Source organism: Orcinus orca, chromosome 20 (genome assembly GCF_937001465.1).
Source record: "Orcinus orca chromosome 20, mOrcOrc1.1, whole genome shotgun sequence".
In the NCBI taxonomy this organism is placed as follows: Eukaryota; Metazoa; Chordata; class Mammalia; order Artiodactyla; family Delphinidae; genus Orcinus; species Orcinus orca.
Genome location: NC_064578.1, coordinates 58,638,470 through 58,656,902, shown reverse-complemented (window position 1 = coordinate 58,656,902; position 18,433 = coordinate 58,638,470). Strand labels below are relative to the sequence as shown.

Below are 18,433 nucleotides of genomic sequence, written 5' to 3'. Positions count from 1 at the left end.
GTCCTACTGTGTGCCAAGCTCTTGCCTGAGCTCTGTGGTAGATACATTTCATCTCCATCTGATGTGCAGTACAGAGATTTAACGTGCAAACAGACTAAAGCAGCGTCATTGTAGGGTGGCTGGAGCTATGAAGGAAATGAAGCAGAGGTGACAAAAGTGATGGCTGCTACTGCAGATTGGTTGGGGAGAGCTGAGGAGGTGACTCCAGGGGAAGGGTATTCCAGCCAGAGGGCCACAGTGCAGAGGCCCCAGGCAGGAATGAACAATGAGGAGACCCAGTGGCCCATGAAGAGGAGAAGAAGGCCAAGAGGTCAGGAAACAGGTCATGCCGGCCCTTTTGGCTGGGGTGAGGAGTTTGGTTTAGTCTACCCTACCCCCACTTGTTTGTCATCTGAGCCCTACTCAGCTCAGCTGGACTCTAACTCTGCTTCCACACAGACTGCCATGCCAGGGGCAGACAATTATTACACACAGGGAGAAGGGCCTGAGCAGGCCTGGTGGTGGGCGTATGCCTTACGGTGTTGGAGAGACATTGAGCAGACTGGCCGAGAACTCTGTAGGGTCCTACCCCACGTGGCCACCACCCCTCCTGCCATCAGGGGGTGGGTGAGAGTAATCACTGAAGCTAAAGGAAGCAGTGGTTTCCAACCCCAACCCACAGTACTGGCTAAGCACCATGGCCCAAAGCCCCTCAAGTCCAGGGTTGGTGGCTCTCTCCCCAAACATACCTCCCAGCTAGCGTTTCCTTCTTGACATGAAGCATGATTTCTAGAGAAGCATGATTTCTAGACCAGGGACACAGCTACAACCACATAACAAGTTTCGCTGAACTGACATTTTATTTACCTTTTGAAAAAACAGTTTCCAAAATTTTAAACATAGATCTGGATCCATATGTTGATTCAACCACTTCTTTCCCTGGAGCCCTGGGAGAGCGGCAGCAAAAACAGCCAAAGCCATGGTGTGCAGAGACATCAGGAACACTAGCTGGGTCACAAAAGCCACATCCTAGGACTACAGGATCTTCTTTCAGTCCCAGGGTGATGGCCATGAGGTGAACATGCCCGGAAAGGCTCTGAGAATCCAGGAAACCTGTAGATTATTTGCTGACAGTGACCTTTGCAATTCAGGTTTGCAATCCTGAGAAATTCTGCATGCCGCACCCTGTGAAACCATGGTTCCTGGAACATTTGTGGGTGCCTCTTTAGAACCAGCTCAAACCCTCTCGTTTACCAGATTCCCCACTCCACATGACCTCACTCAGTGCTTCTGTGTCCACTTACTCTTTCCAACAGGCCCCTGTAGCACTTACGGCCAGTCTAGAACTTACCTCCACATTCTCGATTTCAGGGGGCATGTCTTCTGAGCTGATTCTGGAAACAACTTCTTCTGACCAATGCTGGAGATTGCAGAACATTCCCTGGGAACAAGGAACCCAGGTGCTTGTCCCTAGTCACCCGGGGATCTTATACCAACCACCCCATTCTTCAGGTGAGCTCCGGATCCTCAAGTAAACCTGACATCCAGGCTGAAGATTTATCCACAAAGCCCTTCAATCTTTCCCTGGAGGTCTCAGGCACCAGTGCAAGTTAGGCCAACCTTGACTGGAGCTGTCCTCTGCCATCCTGCTGGCCCCACTGAGGCAGACAAAAGTCAGGGACCCCCACAGAAACCGTTCCCTCTATCCATGAGCCCAATTTTGTTCTCAATCCTTCCACACAGATCCCAAAGATTAAGGGTGGTTTAAACAAAAAGGCCTAAAGATTACCAGACATTCCAGAGCAGTGTGAGCCAGTTCCAGGGTTGGATAAATGCACGACAGGGACCCAATGTAGTGTCAACAGTGTCCATGAAAATGGTTAACCTTCCCTGGAAAGCCCCAGCAGACACTGCTCAGCTACTCTTGGCCAGAACTAGGTCATGTCCACACCTAAACCAGTTGGAGGGGGAGAGAATAAGACCCATTATGGGCTCCACCACTCATGATTCTCTCCTTTATCAAGTGGGGAACACAGAGGTCAGCTTCCCTGAGCACACATAGTGACTGATGCACACCACGGGGACCTGCCAGGTGGTAGAAGTGGGATGGCTTCTGTCACAGAAACTGGCAGTGACTCAACACTGCCAACAGCCTGGGCAGGTGAGAGTGCAACACAGCTCCTGAACGCTTCCCATGTACCTGGCACCAGCCCAGTGTGGGTGCTGGGGTGTGACATGTTTAGCTTTCAAATGGCTACTCTCCTCAATCTCCTTTCTGGAGTGAGACCTTTCATGTTGAACAAGGTGCCAGCCATGTCTAAAGGTTTTCCGACATCCCTGTCCTCCTATGGCCTTTCTCCAGTGTGGACTTTCTTGTGCTGAAGGAGGGTAGAACTATGTTTAAAGGCTTTCCCACATTCTGTACATTCATAAGCCCTCTCTTCAGTGTGGAACTGCTGGTGCCGATTTCGGTAGGACCTGGTAGTGAAGGTTTTCCCACACAGGCTGCACTCGTAGGGACGTTCTCCAGTGTGGACTTTCCAGTGCTGATACAGCCCAGAGCGGGTCACATAAGTTTTCCCACATTCACTGCACTCATAGGGCCTCTCTCCAGTGTGAACTCTTTGGTGAAGAATGAAGCTATGGTTGTATTTGAAGAATTTCCCACATTCCCTGCACTCATAGGGCCTTTCTCCAATGTGAACTTTCCGGTGCCGAATGAGGGTAGACAGAACGCTGAAGGACTTCCCACACTCGCTGCACTGGTAAGGCCTCTCTCCAGTGTGAATTCTCTGGTGCAGAACAAGTGCATCTTTGCGGTTGAAGGTTTTCCCGCACTCACCACACTTGAAAGGTTTTATGCCAGTATGAACCTTCTGGTGCTTCCTCAGTTTAGATGGGTAACTGAAGGCCTTCCCACACTCACTACACACATGGGATGTTTCTCCAGTGTGAGTTTTTCGGTGATGAACCAGGGTTGAGCTCTCCATGGGGGCATTTCCACCTGCTGGGCACCTGAAGGGTCTCTCTTTGGCGTGAGTGATCAGGTGGTCGAGGAGCGCGAAGGCCTTCAGGAATGCTTGCCCGCAGTCGCTGCACTTGAAGGGCTTCTGTGTGGCGTGGGCTCCCTGCCGTTGCTGGCAAGTGGAGCTGGGTGGGAAGGCCTTGCGCTCGGTGCTTCTGCGTGGTGTCCCCTCTCTGTGGGTGGCCTGGGGCTGGAGGAAGCCTAAGGCGGCAGGGATGTCCTTCCCAGACACCCTGCACAGAAAGGGGTTCTCTGACAGGCGGACTCTGTGGCTCTTCACCTGCTCGGGAGGGGCTTCCTTATCCTGCAGTCTACACAGAAAACCTGAGACAGAAGAGTCAGTCACTGAGAGCTGGCTTAGACGGAAGAGGCACCTTCATCATCAGTGCATGTCGGACACACCCAGAAAGGAGTCCACAGAATTGCCAGGAGGTTGCAAGGAAAGGTCTGGATGAGAAAGGGCTGGCCCAGTGGAACAGGGCTCTGCCAGAGCCCAGAATAGGGGAGACCTCAACAGGGACCAGGACACAAAGATGGGAACAGTGCAGGGAAGGGATTCAGGGCCTCTAAGTCACTCCTGTGCAAAGGGTATCGGCAGGGCCCTAGCTACTGGAGACAGCAAGCACTGTGAAGAGGCTGTGTCTACTCCAACGAAAACATGACTGTGACACAGTAGCTGGTGCTCAAGTATTACTGAAGGATATGTACGCACCTCAAATCACAAATACAGGAGGTCACAGTTGACAGTTCTGCACTGGCACAGAGGAGAGGAAATGACAAGACACAGAGGCCAGAGAGATGGGTCGTCCAGAGCCATGGTAGAGATAGCAAGACCACACAGTGAGTCCACAAGAGGGGAGAGGAAAGGTGGGAATAAGGTGTGGTCACTGGCCCCAGCACCAAAATGCCAGTGTACTCAGATACCCATTACTGAAACCAAGGCACCCCCTAGCCCCATTCACCAAGACCAGGACCCATCCTGGCCTCTGCTCTGCTGACCACAGTCATATCCACCATGTTGGGCACCCAGGGCTCTTCCTCACCCTTCATTTGGGCCACGTCACCCTTCATAGGGACCTCAAAGGTGCAAAGCCTAGGAGGTAGAAAGGTAATAAGATGCCAGCCCAAATCAAGGCTGACCCATCCCTACACGTACCACAGGAAGCTCATGTCACCATGGCAACCAGGTAGGAAACCAAGTATTAGAACATGAACCTCTTCTGTACATTTAAAAAAAAAATTGTCAGAGAAGCAATTGTAATGTTCATTTTTTTAAATTTATTTTTTAAGTTGAAATACAGTTGATTTACAATGTTGTATTAGTTTCTGGTGTTCAGCAAAGTGATTCAGTTATATAAATATACATATATATTCTTTTCCATTATAGATTATTACAAGATACTGAATATAGTTCCCTGTGCTATACAGTAAATCCTTGTTGGAACCTCTTCTGTACATTTAAAAATTTGTTAAGAAGGTAGATCTCATGGTTTATTTGCTTTACCACAATTTTTTAAAAAAGACCCTCCTGTGAAGCAAAACTGACATAACTAAAGAAAGAAATAGACAAACAATAATATTTAGAGACTTCAATTTCTAACTTTCATATATGGATAGAACGACTAGGCAGAAAATGAACAAGGATATAACACATGAATAACAATAAAAATCAACTAGACCTCCAAGACATCTATGGAACATGCCACCTAACAACAGCAGAATACATATTCTCCTCCATTCTCACATGCACATGGAACATTCTCCAGAATAGACCATTTGCTAGGATATAAAGCAAGACTCAGTAGACTTCAGACAATTGAAATCATACAAAGAATGTTCTCTAACTACAAAGGAATTAAAACAGAAATCAGGGCTTCCCTGGTGGCACAGTGGTTGAGAGTCCGCCTGCTGATGCAGGGGACATGGGTTTGTGCCCCGGTCTGGGAAGATCCCACATGCCGCAGAGCGGCTGGGCCCGTGAGCCAAGATCCCACATGCCACGGAGCGGCTGGGCCCGTGAGCCATGGCCGCTGAGCCTGCGCATCCGGGGCCTGTGCTCCGCAATGGGAGAGGCCACAACAGTGAGAGGCCCACGTACCGCAAAAAAAACAAAAAAAAACAAAACAAAAAACAGAAATCAACAACAGAAAGAAATTTGGGAAACTCACAAATTTTTAAAAATTCGTTCCCATTATGGTGTATTACAGGATATTGAATATAGTTCCCTGTGCTATACAATAGGATCTTGTTGTTTATCCATTCTATATATAATAGTTTGCATCTGCTAGTCACAAACTCCCAATCCATCCCTCCCCTGCCCCCCACTTTCCCTTGGCAACCACAAGTCTATTCTCTATGTCAGTGAGTCTGGGAAACTCAGAAATTCATGGAATTTAAATGAAGTACTCCTAAATAACCACAAGGAAATTTACAAAACATTTTGAGATGAAAGAAAAAGAGAACACAACATAACAAAAGTTATCAGGAAAAGTATTGCTTAGAGGGAAAATTACAAAAACATCTCTGAGCTGTCTTATTCACAACACTTCTGACACCACATGCATGGGGGCTTTCCCACACCATTTCTCCAGCTCTCTGACACCAACTGGGTGTTCAAGGATTCAATCCAATTCTGACACCAACTACCTGGAATTAGCATCAGATTCCACAGGTTATGGATGCAGTCCCACAAGACTGCCCCCACTTCAGACATCAACGGAAAGTCCCAGGGCTCCTGTACTTTCTGACCAACAGACTATAAATCTGGGATTCTCACAATTATTGATTCCTCCTCAGGTTCAATAATTTGTTAGAACAGATCAGAGAACTTGGGAAAAGAGTTTGCTTACTATTACCAATTTATTTTAAAGGATACAACTAAGGAACAGCCCAATGGAAGAGATGAAAAGGCCAAGGTATGCCAGGGGTGGGGATTGAGGACATAGGGGGTAAGAAGTGTCCATGCTCTTGATGGCACCATTCTCCCAGCATCTTGCTGTGTCCACTAACCCAGAAACTCTCCAAACTAGTCATTTAGGAGTTTTTATGGATGTTTTATCACATAGGCATGACTGATTAAATCACTGGCCATTGATGACTGGCCCAATCTCCAGCCCCTTTCCCTTCCCCAAAGGTCAGGGTAGCGAGGTGGAGAGGAGAGGTTGGGAGTAGCTGAACACCCCACCTTACAATCATGCCTTGGTCTTTCTGGTGACCATCCCCCATCCTGAAACCATCTAGGGGTTCCCAGCCACCGTCAACCCATTAGCATACAAAAGACTCTCTTATCACTCCAGAGATTCCAAAGGTTTTAGAAGCTGCATGCCAAGGAACTGGGAACAAAGACAAAGTATATATTTCTTATGTCACAACACACATATTAAAAAAAGATCTCTATATGTGTAACTGAATCACTTTGTTGTACCCCTGAAACATTGTAAATCAACTACACTTCAATTAAAAATAAATTTAAAAAATTTAAAGAAGAATCTTCAATATCCCAACTTTATACTTCAAGGAACAACAACAACAAAAAGCAATCCAAAACTAGAAGAAGGAAGGCAATAAAAAAGAGCAGAGATAAACTGACTGAAGAAGAAACAGAACAGCTGAATAGACTTAAAAACAAAATAAAAAACTTCCCTCACAGGAAAAAAAAAAACCTAGGCCGAGATGGCTTCACAGATTAATAATAACACAGGAATAAGAATTAACACCAGGGGACTTCCTGGTGGTCCAGTGGCTAAGAATCCACCTTCCAATGCAGGGGACTCGGGTTGGATCCCTCGTTGGGGAACTAAGATGCCACATGCAGGGCATCTAAGCCCAGGTGCCACAACTACAGAGCCCACATGCAGCAACTACTGAGCCCATGTGCCACAACTAGAAAGCAGCTCACGTGCCGCAACAAAAGATCCCGTGTGCCACAACTAAGACCCGACGCACCCCAAAATAAATAAATAAATATATTTTTTTAAGAAAAGAATTAACACCAATATTTCACAAACTGTGCCAGAAAAAGAAGAGAAGGGAACATTTCCCAACTCATCCACTGAAGCCAAAATTATCCTCATACTCAATCCAAATAAAGACATAACCAGAAAAGAAAACTACACCATTGATAACTCATGAATACAGAAAATCAATTACTGTAATATACCACGTTAACAGAATAAAGGACAAAAATCACATGGTCATTTCAATAGACATGGAAAAGCACTGCACAAAATCTAACGACTTTTCTCTATAAATGCCCTCAACAAACAAGAGAAGGGAACTTCCTCACCTGAAAAGGGCATATGCAACAAACCTATGGCTAACATCATACTTATTAGTGAAAGACTGAACGCTTTTCCCATAAGATCTGGAACAAGACAAGGATGTCTACTCTTACAACTTATATTCAATAAAGTACTGAGGTTCTAGCCAACCAAGTCAGTTAAGCAAAGAAAGAAGTAAAAATATCTCTACTCACAGATGACATGACATTATATAGAGAGAAAATACCAAGGAATCCACCGAAAAGAATAACCATTAGAACAAATAAATGAGTTTAGCAAGGTTGCAGGATACAAGATCAGTATACAAAAATCAATTATATTTCTATACACTAGCAATGTACAATCTAAAATAAAATTAAGTAATTCCACTTAAAAGAGCATTAAAATGAATATTTAGAAATAAATTTAGCCTTGTAAACTGAAAACACTTTAAAAAATTACAGAGCTAAATAAATAGAAAGACAACCATGTTCATGGATTGAAATACATTAAGGTGGCAATCCTGGGAATTCCCTGGCGGTCCAGTGGTTAGGACTCCACGCTTTCACTGCCAAGGGCGCGGGTTCAACCCCTAGTCAGGTAACTAAGATCCCACAAGCCACTCAACGGACAAAAAACAAACCAAAAAAAAACCGGCAATCCTGCCCAAATTGATCTACTGATTTAAATTCATGGCTCACACCTGGCCCAGAGAGGCCCCTATAAAACTTCTTTTGGAGGAAGAAGGCCAAAACCAGAACAGAGAGGGCCCACAGCTTCAGCAAAGTCACGAAGCCAGAAAGAGGAAGAGCTGGATAGGATTTGTTAGGCAAACTGTAGACATCTGAACCCCAAGCCTTACTCCAGGAGCCTGTAGGGCAACAGGTGTTGAGGCTGCCAACAGGGCTGCTCAGAGAGAGGCAGGGGAAGAGCACACAGCCTCTGTGGGCTTTAAGATACACAGAACTTCCCATGGATTAAAGGCAGAGGTGGTCAGTTTGCTGAGGGAAAGTGTGAGAGACTTACCCAGTGAGCCAATGAGTGCAAAGTTCTCCAGCATAACATCACGGTACAGGCTCCTCTGGGTCAAATTAAGGATCCCCCACTCCTCTCGGGAGAAATACACAGCCACATCCTCAAAGGTCACAGGGGCCTGTAATGATGAATTCAACTGAGCCTTAGGGTCAATAGTGGGCAGAAAGCCAACCAAAATATGAACAGAGAAACACATCCATGCCCTTGACCTGTGTCTCAAGGTCCTGCCACAGCTCTCACTGACATCATCTTTCCCTTTGAGCCCGCACCCCTCACATACCCTCATACCTCCTTCCTCCTAACACCTCAATCTCAGAGGACTCCCAAGGCCCCCAGTACCATTGGTGCCTCTCCCTTCATGCTGCTACTAAATTCTGCATCCAGCCCACAACAACAGGCTGGTGACCAGAGAGATGCCATCTATGTACCCCGCCAAGCACTCAGGCCCCACCCTATTTCCTGCCAGCCAATTCTCTCCGTGTCCCAGAGGTCACCTTTCATAAGGAAAAAAGGCTATGTTCTCCTCTCTCTCTCTTAGGCCTGAGTACATCATCCAAGGGCCCTCCAGTCTGTCCTCCTGCATGCAGACACATAACTGTACCGCAGCATGGTACAACTCCACACCCTCACCACAGCCTCGCCAGTCCACCCCACTGGCAACTCCCGCGTTCCACTGTGCACAGTGGTGTGTGTCTCCAGTGCGCTACCACAGAGAGCATCTTCAATCCCATCCTGCCTCGTCCACCCCACACCTCCCATGGCCCACAGTCAAGGACAACCCCCAGCTCTGCACAGAGGACCTACTCATCCTTCAACCCTCAGCCGCCGGGATCCACACACGGAGCTCCGAGACCCCCAGCCCTCCTCTTCTCTATCTCTGCATAGACTGTTCCTTCACCTGTCATAGCCTTCCTCACCTGTCACGGGCTCATTCAGAGTCCGGACCCGCTGGGTGGGGATCCGGGTGGTGAGAGCCTGGGGCGCACCTCCCACTCACCTGCGCCTCCTCTGCCATTGGAACCTGTGGGCGGAGAGTTTCAGCGGACGCAGCTGAGATCCGCACCCGCCACCCCGTCCAGCGCGCTGGAGCCTCCGGCCGACCGAGAAAAATGTGCCCGAGGACTGGGAGCAGCCTCGGGACGTTCTCAGGGTACGACAGCGAGTCTCAGGAAAAGCAAGTCATGCCCGGGGGTCACGGAGCAAGCAAAGGCGTGGCGAGGGTCCCTGCGCTTCTCTCAGACGGGGTGGTCTCTGCGGTGCGAGCGCTGCCCTCAAAAGTGCTCGCACCGACCACCAGCGGCGGCAAAACGAGTACCACAGGGAAACGCCGGAAGTCCCGCCCCGCCCCGCCCGTGCGCCTCCGTTAAGTCTGCGCCCGCGTTACCCGCGACCTCGTTCGGGGAGGGCGCGAACTACGTTTCCCATAAGTGACGTCGCAGACTGCGTCCGTACCGACGGAGCCAATGACAGCCCAGGAGAGGGGCGTTTCCGGGAGAGCCTCGTGGGCGGGGCAGGGACTTCCAGTGTCGGCTTTAGTTCCTTTGGACCCGCGCCGGGGCGGAGAGAAAGGGCTGCGGCAGCGGGGCATGGCGTCCAGGAGGCTTCCCGGGCCCGCGGCCAGCGGAGCGGGCGAGGTGCGAGAATCGGGGAGGTCCCACCACGCCCTGTACCCGCGGTGACCGAGCCGAGGTGACCCCGGCCGTGGAGAGGTGCAACTGAAATGCACTCATTTCAAGTGCAAAGTTTGATGAGGTTGGAAAAATAAATACACCCATTAATTAGATTCGAGTCACTCTCTGGAGTAATCTCCTTAGCCCAATACAGCTTTGTCCCACCCACCTCCATTATGCTGTTATTGGCAAATATATTTGTTTGTTATAGGCCAAACAGTACAATTATACTGGATTTATACAGTTGCTTTTAAAATAAGAAATATGAATTTACGGTTTCTTTTATACACATGTCAATCATTACAGTATCATACAGAATAGTTTTGCTGCATGAAAAATCCCCTCTGCTCCATCTACCCCTCTCTCCCCGAGTCCCTGGCAATCACTATTTTACTGTCTCTATAGTCTGGCCTTTCCCAGAAAGTCATAAAGTTGGAATCATACAGTATGTACCTTTTTCAGACTGACTTTTTGACTTAGGAATACACATTTAAGATTCCTCCATGCCTCTTTGTGGCTAGATAGCTCAGTTCTTTTTATTGCTAAATAATATTCCATTGTATGAATGTACCAGTTTCTTTATTCATTTACCTATCGAAAGGGATCTCAGTTTGATTCCAGCTCTAAGCAATTATGAATAAACCTGTTATAAACATTCCTGTTCTAGTGTCTGTATGGACATGTTTTCAACGCATTTATATAAATACCTAGGAGTGTGACTGATGGATCATATGCTAGGACTGTATTTAAGTTTGTATGAAACTGCCAATTGTCTTCCTAAGTGGTTATATCATTTTGCATTCTCACCAGCAGTGAGTGAGAGTTCTGGTTCCTCCTGTTGTCAGTATTTTGGATTTTAGCCATTCTAATAGGTATGTAGTGATACTGTTTAAATTTGCAATTCCTTAAAGACATATGATGTTGAGAGTATTTTCATCTGCCATCTGTGTATCTTCTTTGGTGAGGTGTCTGTTCAGATCTTTTGCTTTTTTTTTTGGCCGTGCCACGTGGCATACGGGATCTTAGTTCCCCCACCAGGGATCGAACCCATGCCCCCTGCAGTGGAAGTGCAGAGTCTTAACCACTGGACTGCCAAGGAAGTCCGCATTATCCTTTTAAAACTGACTTCGTATTCTTGAATTTTAAAAGGCTTTGTTTATTTGTGGGGGGTTTTTTTGGTACATTTTGGATAAAAGTCCTTTATCAGATTTATGTTTTGCAAATATTTTCCCCTAGTCTATGGCTTGTCTTTTCATTCTCTTTCATGGTATCTTTCACAGAGCAGAACTTTTAATTTTAGATAAGTCCAACTGAATTTTTTTCTTCATGGATCATGCTTTTTGTGTTGTATCCAAAAGTCATCTCAATGCCAAACTCAAAGTCACCTAGATTTTTTTCCCCATGTTATCTTCTAGAAGTTGTACAGTTGTACACATTTAACTCTATGATTTTTTTTTTTTTTTTTTTTTTTTTTGCGGTACGCGGGCCTCTCACTGTCGCGGCCTCTCCCATTGCGGAGCACAGGCTCCGGACGCGCAGGCTCAGCGGCCATGGCTCACGGGCCCAGCCGCTCCGCGGCATGTGGGATCTTCCTGGACCGGGGCATGAACCCGTGTCCCCTGCATCGGCAGGCAGACTCTCAACCACTGTGCCACCAGGGAAGCGCCAAGGATTATTTCTTAATGCTCAGCTAAGTGTGAGTCTTTAAGACTGAACCACATGTTAAAAAAAAAAGGCACTAAAAGCACACTGAATCAAGATGAATGGGAAACCATCCTAATAAACACATTTTAGATTTAAAAAAAAAGACTGGACTACATGTGTCACAGGGGTGGTCTTCTGGGTGGAAGGACCTCCCTTGAGGACTTGTGACACTCTTACAGAAGCACCCTGCTTGAAAGATGCCTCCTCATCCCGCACTCCAAGTCAACAACGGGAAAGCCAAGAAATGCTGGCAAAAGTGCATCTTGACTTTGATAGGAGAGGACAGCCCCATCACGCATGTGTGTCTGACACCCAGAATATGTCCATTGAGGAGGCTTGAGTCAGGTTAATGGGCTATTGTGCAAGATCACAGAGTGGAAGATTCCTCATGAAGGGCAAGGAGACAGGGATGAAGTACAGAAGATGGAGAGTCTGCTTGGAGGAAGACCCTCAAACACACTCCTCTGTAAATGGGTTTCATCTGTGAACATTGTGTAGAAGGATGTGTTCAGGCCCAGGAAAATCCAGCTGTAACTGAGTAGCTGGTGTTCAAGGACTATTCAAGCATACGTGCACACCTCATGATACACTAAGTGAAGGCCGACTCGGAGAGCACTGCAGAAGGAGCAGTGAAGAGTGAAGGAGCACTGCAGAGAGGAGCAGATAAGAGGCAGAGGACAGAGAACAGATAGGTGGGAAACAGGCAGGGGAGGAAGTCAGACTAGAAATGGCAATCCTGGGAGTTCCCTGTTGGTCCAGTGGTTATGACTCTGCGCTTCCAATGCTGGGGGCCTGGGTTCGATCCCTGGTCGGGGAACTAAGATCCTGCAAGCCGTGTGGCGTGGCCAAAAAAAGAAAAAAGAAATGGCAAGAGGGTGGAATGTCCAGAAAGGGGAAGGAACAATAGGCGTATTCATTTCTTAGGCTGCCATAACAAAGGACCAGGAACTGGGTGAGTTAAAACAACAGACAGGTCTTCCCTGGTGGCTCAGTTGTTAAGAATCCGCCTGCCAATGCAGGGGACACAGGTTCGAGCCCTGGTCCGGGAAGATCTCACATGCCACGGAGCAGCTAAGCCCGTGTGCCACAACTACTGAGCCTGTGCTCTAGAGCCCGAGAGCCACAACTACTGAGCCTGTGTGCCACAACTACTGAAGGCCACCCGCACACTGCAATGAAGATTAGCCCCCGCTCGCCGCAACTACAGAAAGCCCGTGTGCAGCCACGAAGACCCAACGCAGCCAATAAATAAATAAACAAACAAAACCAAAAAATCCAGACGTTTATTGTCTGACAGTTGTGGGGGCTAGAAGTCCAGAATCAAGGTGTCAGCAGGATCACGTGCCTTCCATAGTGTCCAGAGGAGAATCTGTTCCTTGCCCCTTCCATCTCCTGGTGGCTGCCAGCCTTCCTTGGCTTGTGGCCACATTACTCCAGTCTCTGCCTCCGTCGTCACATCTCTTTCTCTGTCTCCTCTGTCTCCCTCTTGAAGGGTACCTGTGATTACACTGAGGGCCTACCCAAAGAATCCAGGATAATCTCCCCATTTTAAGATCCTCTATCACATCTGCAGTTTCTTCAGCCATATAAGGTAACTAACATTCACACATTCTAGGGATAAGGACATGGATATCTTTGGGGGCCATTATTCTTCCCACTACAGAGCCCTTCACTCTGCTTAAGGGGGAAGTCCAGAACTGCTGGGAGCATCAAGCTCTGGACTGGCCTCTTGGCAAGGGAGGGGCCACCTGTGTTGATGAGCCAAGTCTGTATCCCATGGGGGGTTGGGGGGACCACCCAGAGTGGGCTGGATCAGAAGAGCCATACTCCAGCCTGGTGCAGACGTGAATGATGCTTCTCAGACCACATGCACACAACCAGTCAGGAAAGGACACTCGCTTCTAGGGATCCCTGGAAATCAAAGTCGAGAGTCGTGAGTAATTTAAGCCAGGGCTCAGCAGACTACAGCCTGTGGGCCAAATACAGGCCATTTTCTATTTTTGTCTCGTCCCCAAAATGAGAACAGTTCTTACATTTTTTTAGTGATTGAAAAAAAAATCAAAAGAATACTATTTCGTGACATGAAAATTACATGAAATTCAGATTTCCACGTCCATAAATAGAGGTTTATTGGAACACAGCCATGCCATGCATTTACATATTGTTTATGGTGCTTTGACTCTATGGTGGCAGAGTTGAGCAGTGACCAGAAACTTCACATCCTGCAAAGGAGAAAATATTTACTATCTGGCTCTTTACAGAAAAAGTTTGCTGACCCCTGATTAAGAAGTCATAGAGCTGAAGAATTTAACCAGAGGAGCGGCGTGTAAAACAAAGGTGGCTGGAAGGAATTTGCTGGAGGAGGAGAGGATGGGGATGGCCACACTCAGCAGTTGCAGTGCGACTGACTCCAGCGCTGCCTGCAGGTGAAGATCGAAGATCGCGAGGGCGCCCTCCCATCACAAGTCAGCAGCTGGCAGGAGGCGGCCGTGCCAAGCCCTGCCAGACGGCTAGGAGCTACCTCAGAGCCGTCGGTTCTGAAGACTGACTAAAAGGACACATTGAACTCAGAAAATCTGTCAAACTCTTAGTTACAGTTTATTACAATGAAAAGGTACAAATTAAAATTGGCAAAGGAAAGAGGCATACAGGGCAGGTTCTAGGAGAGACCAGGCACAAGCTTCCAGGTGTCCCCTCCCAGTGCAGTGCCGGATTCTCCCAGCAACGATATTTGACAATAGAAAAAGCTGAGACAGAAACTAATACAGGCAGAAAGATCAATGTCTTCTTCAAGACTGTAGCCTAATTCTTTTTTTTTAAATATCTTTATTGTAGTATAATTGCTTTACAATGGTGTTAGTTTTTGCTTTATAACAAAGTGAATCAGCTATACATATACATATATCCCCGTAGCGCCTTCCTCTTGCATCTCCCTCCCACCCTCCTTATCCCACGCCTCTAGGTGGTCACAAAGCACCGAGCTGATCTCCCTGTGCTACATGGCCGCTTCCCACTAGCTCTCCATTTTACATTTGGTAGTGTATATATGTCCATGCCACTCTCTCACTTTGTTCCAGCTTCCCTTTCCCCCCCCCAACCATGTCCTCTACATCTGTGTCTCTATTCCTGCCCCCACTTTTTAAAAAAAAAATTATTTATTTTGGCTGCTCCAGGTCTTAGTTGCGGCATGTATGTGGGATCTAGTTCCCTGACCAGGGATTGAACCAGGGCCCCCTGCATTGGGAGCACGGAGGCTTACCCACTGGATCACCTGGGAAGTCCCAACTGTAGCCTACTTCTTAGCACAAAGCACGATGAGGCTTTAAACCCCCTGGAAAACAGGCAGCATCTCTCAAGAATAAGCTGCCTCCTTATCTTGGGGATACCTCAAGTATGAGAACATGAAGCTCATAAAGTACCCAGACTGGCTTCCTAAATTAATACCTTAAGAAAGAAAGAGAAACAAAAGAACCCACGTATCACTAAGTGCTCTTTACCAACATCAACCCTCCCACACTCCTGTCCGTCTTGGCCACCCCTCCTCCAATGGCCCTCTGCTTCTCACGGTGCCAGTAAGCCTGTCACTGCATCAGGGCCTTTGCTCTTGCCATTTTCTCAGCCTTGCAGGCGGTTCCCTGGCCTCTGCTTGCCTTGTTTGGGCATCTGTGCTCCTACTCCCTGAGCCCCCCGTCGAAGTTGGGCCCCCGCCAGTCTCTGTGACATCATTTTGCTTTGTCTTCTACAGAACACTTAGCTTTGACCTAAAGAATACTATGAATGGTTTGTCTGGCTGTGGACTGTCCAGCTCTGCCCTGGAACGTGACTTCTAAGGAAGAGAGAAATAAGAACATCTGTGACCTTCTTGTTCACTGCTACAACCTCAGCAGCCAGCCCAGAGTCTGGCAAATATCACAGGGGCCCCTTGAGATAAGGAAAGAACTATGAGATGAAATTTCAGCATGCGACAGATATTGAGTAGGTCCATGGCTCACTGGGACAAATGCTTGGCCTGAAACAAGGCTGGCCAGAGGACAAGCCCCCAGGGCCCATCTGCTCCTGTTGTGTCTGGCCTCTTGTGGCTCCTCAAAATCCAGCAGAGACCCTCAGCCCTGTCACAGTCCACCAGTACCTGAGAGCAGGGAGCACGGCCTGAGTGAAGCCAGGAGAGCCCAAGGCCAAGTGTACACCCCACCACTCCCCAAGTGGAGAGAGAGTTTCAGAAGGGCTAAGAACAAGGCCATAATAGGAGTAGGACTCACACCCACATCTCTCTGGCTCCAGAGTCCACACCCATGGCTGAGCTGGCCCCACCAGTTGGGAAGAACATCCACACACTGCTGTTTTTAAGAGTGGATTTCTACAAACTGTATGATTCTATTGGTACGAAATGTCCTGAATAGGTGTCGGGAGCCACATAGGAAGTGCCTTTGAGTTACAGCACAGACGAGACCCGTAGTGTCAAGCAAAGTTGATGCTATCGGGTACAAATATGGAGAGGCAAAGTTCTCCTCTGCAAAGCTGATGCTGTCAGACATAAATATGGAAAAGCAAAGCTTCCTGAACATAGGGTTTTTTACACTCCCCCTACCCTGTTGAGGCCTCCTGGTGGCTGGTGCCTTGCAATCGGTCTCTCTTGCCCAGTGTTGTAAGCTGGGCCCTCCCTGGAGGAGAAACCTGGGTTCCCGAAGTCATGTGACCAGAGCCGGGGCCCCGCCAGTTGGCGAGGGAATCCCAGGGCAGGTGCTGGGCGTGGAGGCCACGGGGGCATAGGCTACCAAGGTGACAGAGAACTGACCTTCTCTGGGGGCACTGCACCTCGCACACCTCACATCTCCCTGCTTGGCCCCGGAGGATGGCTGGTTAGCCAGAGACGGGTAAGATTCCTCAGGGAAGGAACAACCTAAGACAGGCACAGTCGCAGAGGGGCCATCAGGAGAGAACTTGGGGGCCAACAGAGGTGGGGCATAGACCCTCACCCCCCAACTTTGCAGGAGCCTGAACCCTGTCCCCATGGCTGCTTCGCTTCCCACGCCCAGCTCAGATGGGAACCCAGGTAGCAGACAAGAGACCTGGCCAATGGCAACTGCTCTCCCGCCGCAGCAGGGCTTTGTTTCCCATTTCCTCCGTGGACCACAGCTTTCCTCTGTGTGGTAGCAAGGCTTTGCTCTGTGTGGTTCCCCTTGTCTCCCCCTGCCTTTGCCTAAAGTGATTTTGTAGGATTGCTATTGGGGCTGGGAAGTATTCCCAGTTCCGATGGAGGGTTTGAGGAAAGATCCCAACTAGGGAAAAGCCAAGAAGGATTGTAATCACTCCGGCTCCCTTGATGACTACACCTGAGATCCCCACTCCCGGGCCAGGGCGTTGGGCTCGGGGAAATACGACAGGAATGTTTTTGTGGCAAGAACCTACTTTACAAAGTAAATTGGATGAGTTGTGGCCTCCCTGGGGAGTTAAAGATATACTAGGAAATTCTTGGGTTTGGTGGCGGGGAAGGTTTTTATTACAATGGGTATATGCGAAATTAGATAGGGTAAGCTTTAAGGCAAATATATATAAGCTTTACTGCTCTTTTTATAAGAATAGATATAAGGGACAAATTATATTTTGTAAATATTTTGCAAAGGACCTTGGTGACAGATTTAAGGTACAATGCCCTCCACAAAGACCCCCTAGGGTTAGTACGTTTATAACACCTTGTTTTGATGTTAAAGGTAAAATGTTACGGCCTGAAGGCATTTATAGATTGTAAAAGAGTAATGTGTTTGAGTTTGTGTTTTGTGTAACCAGCTAACTAAACAGAACATACAGGTATAAGAACATTTACTTCTGGGAAGAATAATGGAACCGCAGATAAAGTTCCTGACCTAGATGTGACCAAGATGTACCTAACCACAGGGGATGAAAGAGACTATAGAGATCAGAAGACTACTTGACCATAAAAACCTGTTTAACCTGTTGATGTAATCTGCTGACGAAAATGACCTTTGTTTTATGGCTTTGTACCTTTGTTTTTGATCTTTGTTTTATGGCTTGTAAGGGGTTTTTGGCTAGGGAACTAGATTGTTAAGATTGAAAGTGAGATTGCCTCACAGTATAAAAGCTTCGGAATTATGAAAATAAATTTGGCAGATCCTTGCATCCTCTGAGGTGTCTTGTGTTCTGTCCACGCCGACTCCGTCTCCCCTTTCGGTGAAACCTGTTCAGCTGGGGCTGGTCCCCGGCAAGTGGCGCCCGAACAGGGACCTGAAGGGGTAAGTATTATTTTTTTTCTCGGACGGATAGGAGTCTCACCGTAGGGTGCTGCAGACCCCCAGTTAGGAATACTGGTTAGGAAGGTGAGTAAGGCGGTGTCAAGATGGGACACACTGAGTCCAAAGAGAGGCTCTTATTTATTGATATAGTTAAACATATGATAAATGGAAGAGGAATTAAGGTAGCTAGTAAGCAACTAACTCAGTTTTTTCAGTTTGTACAGGAACAATGCCCATGGTTTCCAGAACAGGGAACAGTTAATATAGAAACCTGGCAAAAGGTGGGACAAACTTTGCAAGTATATTACAGTCATTTTGGACCTGAAAAGGTTCCAGTGGATACTTTTACTTTATGGAACCTTATTAGAGAGAGCATTGCTCCCTTGCCTGAAGGTCAAAAGAACCCATATAAATATCCTGCAGAAGTAATAGATGAATGTACTCCGTTATTTTCCCAAAAAACACCAAAAGAAACTGAGGTTTTAGCTGCAGCTTTAAAAGACTGTAATC

The 18,433-nt window shown here is 47.6% G+C and overlaps 1 protein-coding gene across 2 annotated transcripts; it reads right to left on the bottom strand.

Moving 5' to 3' along the window:
* Positions 1–820: 820 nt before the first annotated feature.
* Positions 821–9,699, bottom strand: ZNF584 (zinc finger protein 584). Of its 2 annotated transcripts, none has more exons than XM_033411805.2 (3): positions 9,216–9,699; positions 8,290–8,416; positions 821–3,328 (listed from the first exon to the last, which is right to left on the bottom strand). In XM_033411805.2, exons 2-3 carry the CDS (start codon positions 8,321–8,323, stop codon positions 2,325–2,327), a joined length of 1,038 nt encoding a protein of 345 aa, XP_033267696.1. In that variant the 5' UTR covers positions 8,324–8,416; positions 9,216–9,699; the 3' UTR covers positions 821–2,324. The 2 variants fall into 2 exon arrangements, with proteins under 2 accessions (XP_033267696.1, XP_033267695.1); XM_033411804.2 differs by having other exon boundaries at positions 9,296–9,696.
* Positions 9,700–18,433: the final 8,734 nt, after the last annotated feature.

What these genes read in the sequence shown, in the direction of transcription:
- ZNF584 (XM_033411804.2), bottom strand. An exon ending in TGCACTCATTGGCTCACTGG is followed by an intron (nt 3,329 to 8,289) that starts GTAAGTCTCTCA and finishes CTTCTGTCTCAG; the next exon opens with GTTTTCTGTGTAGACTGCAG.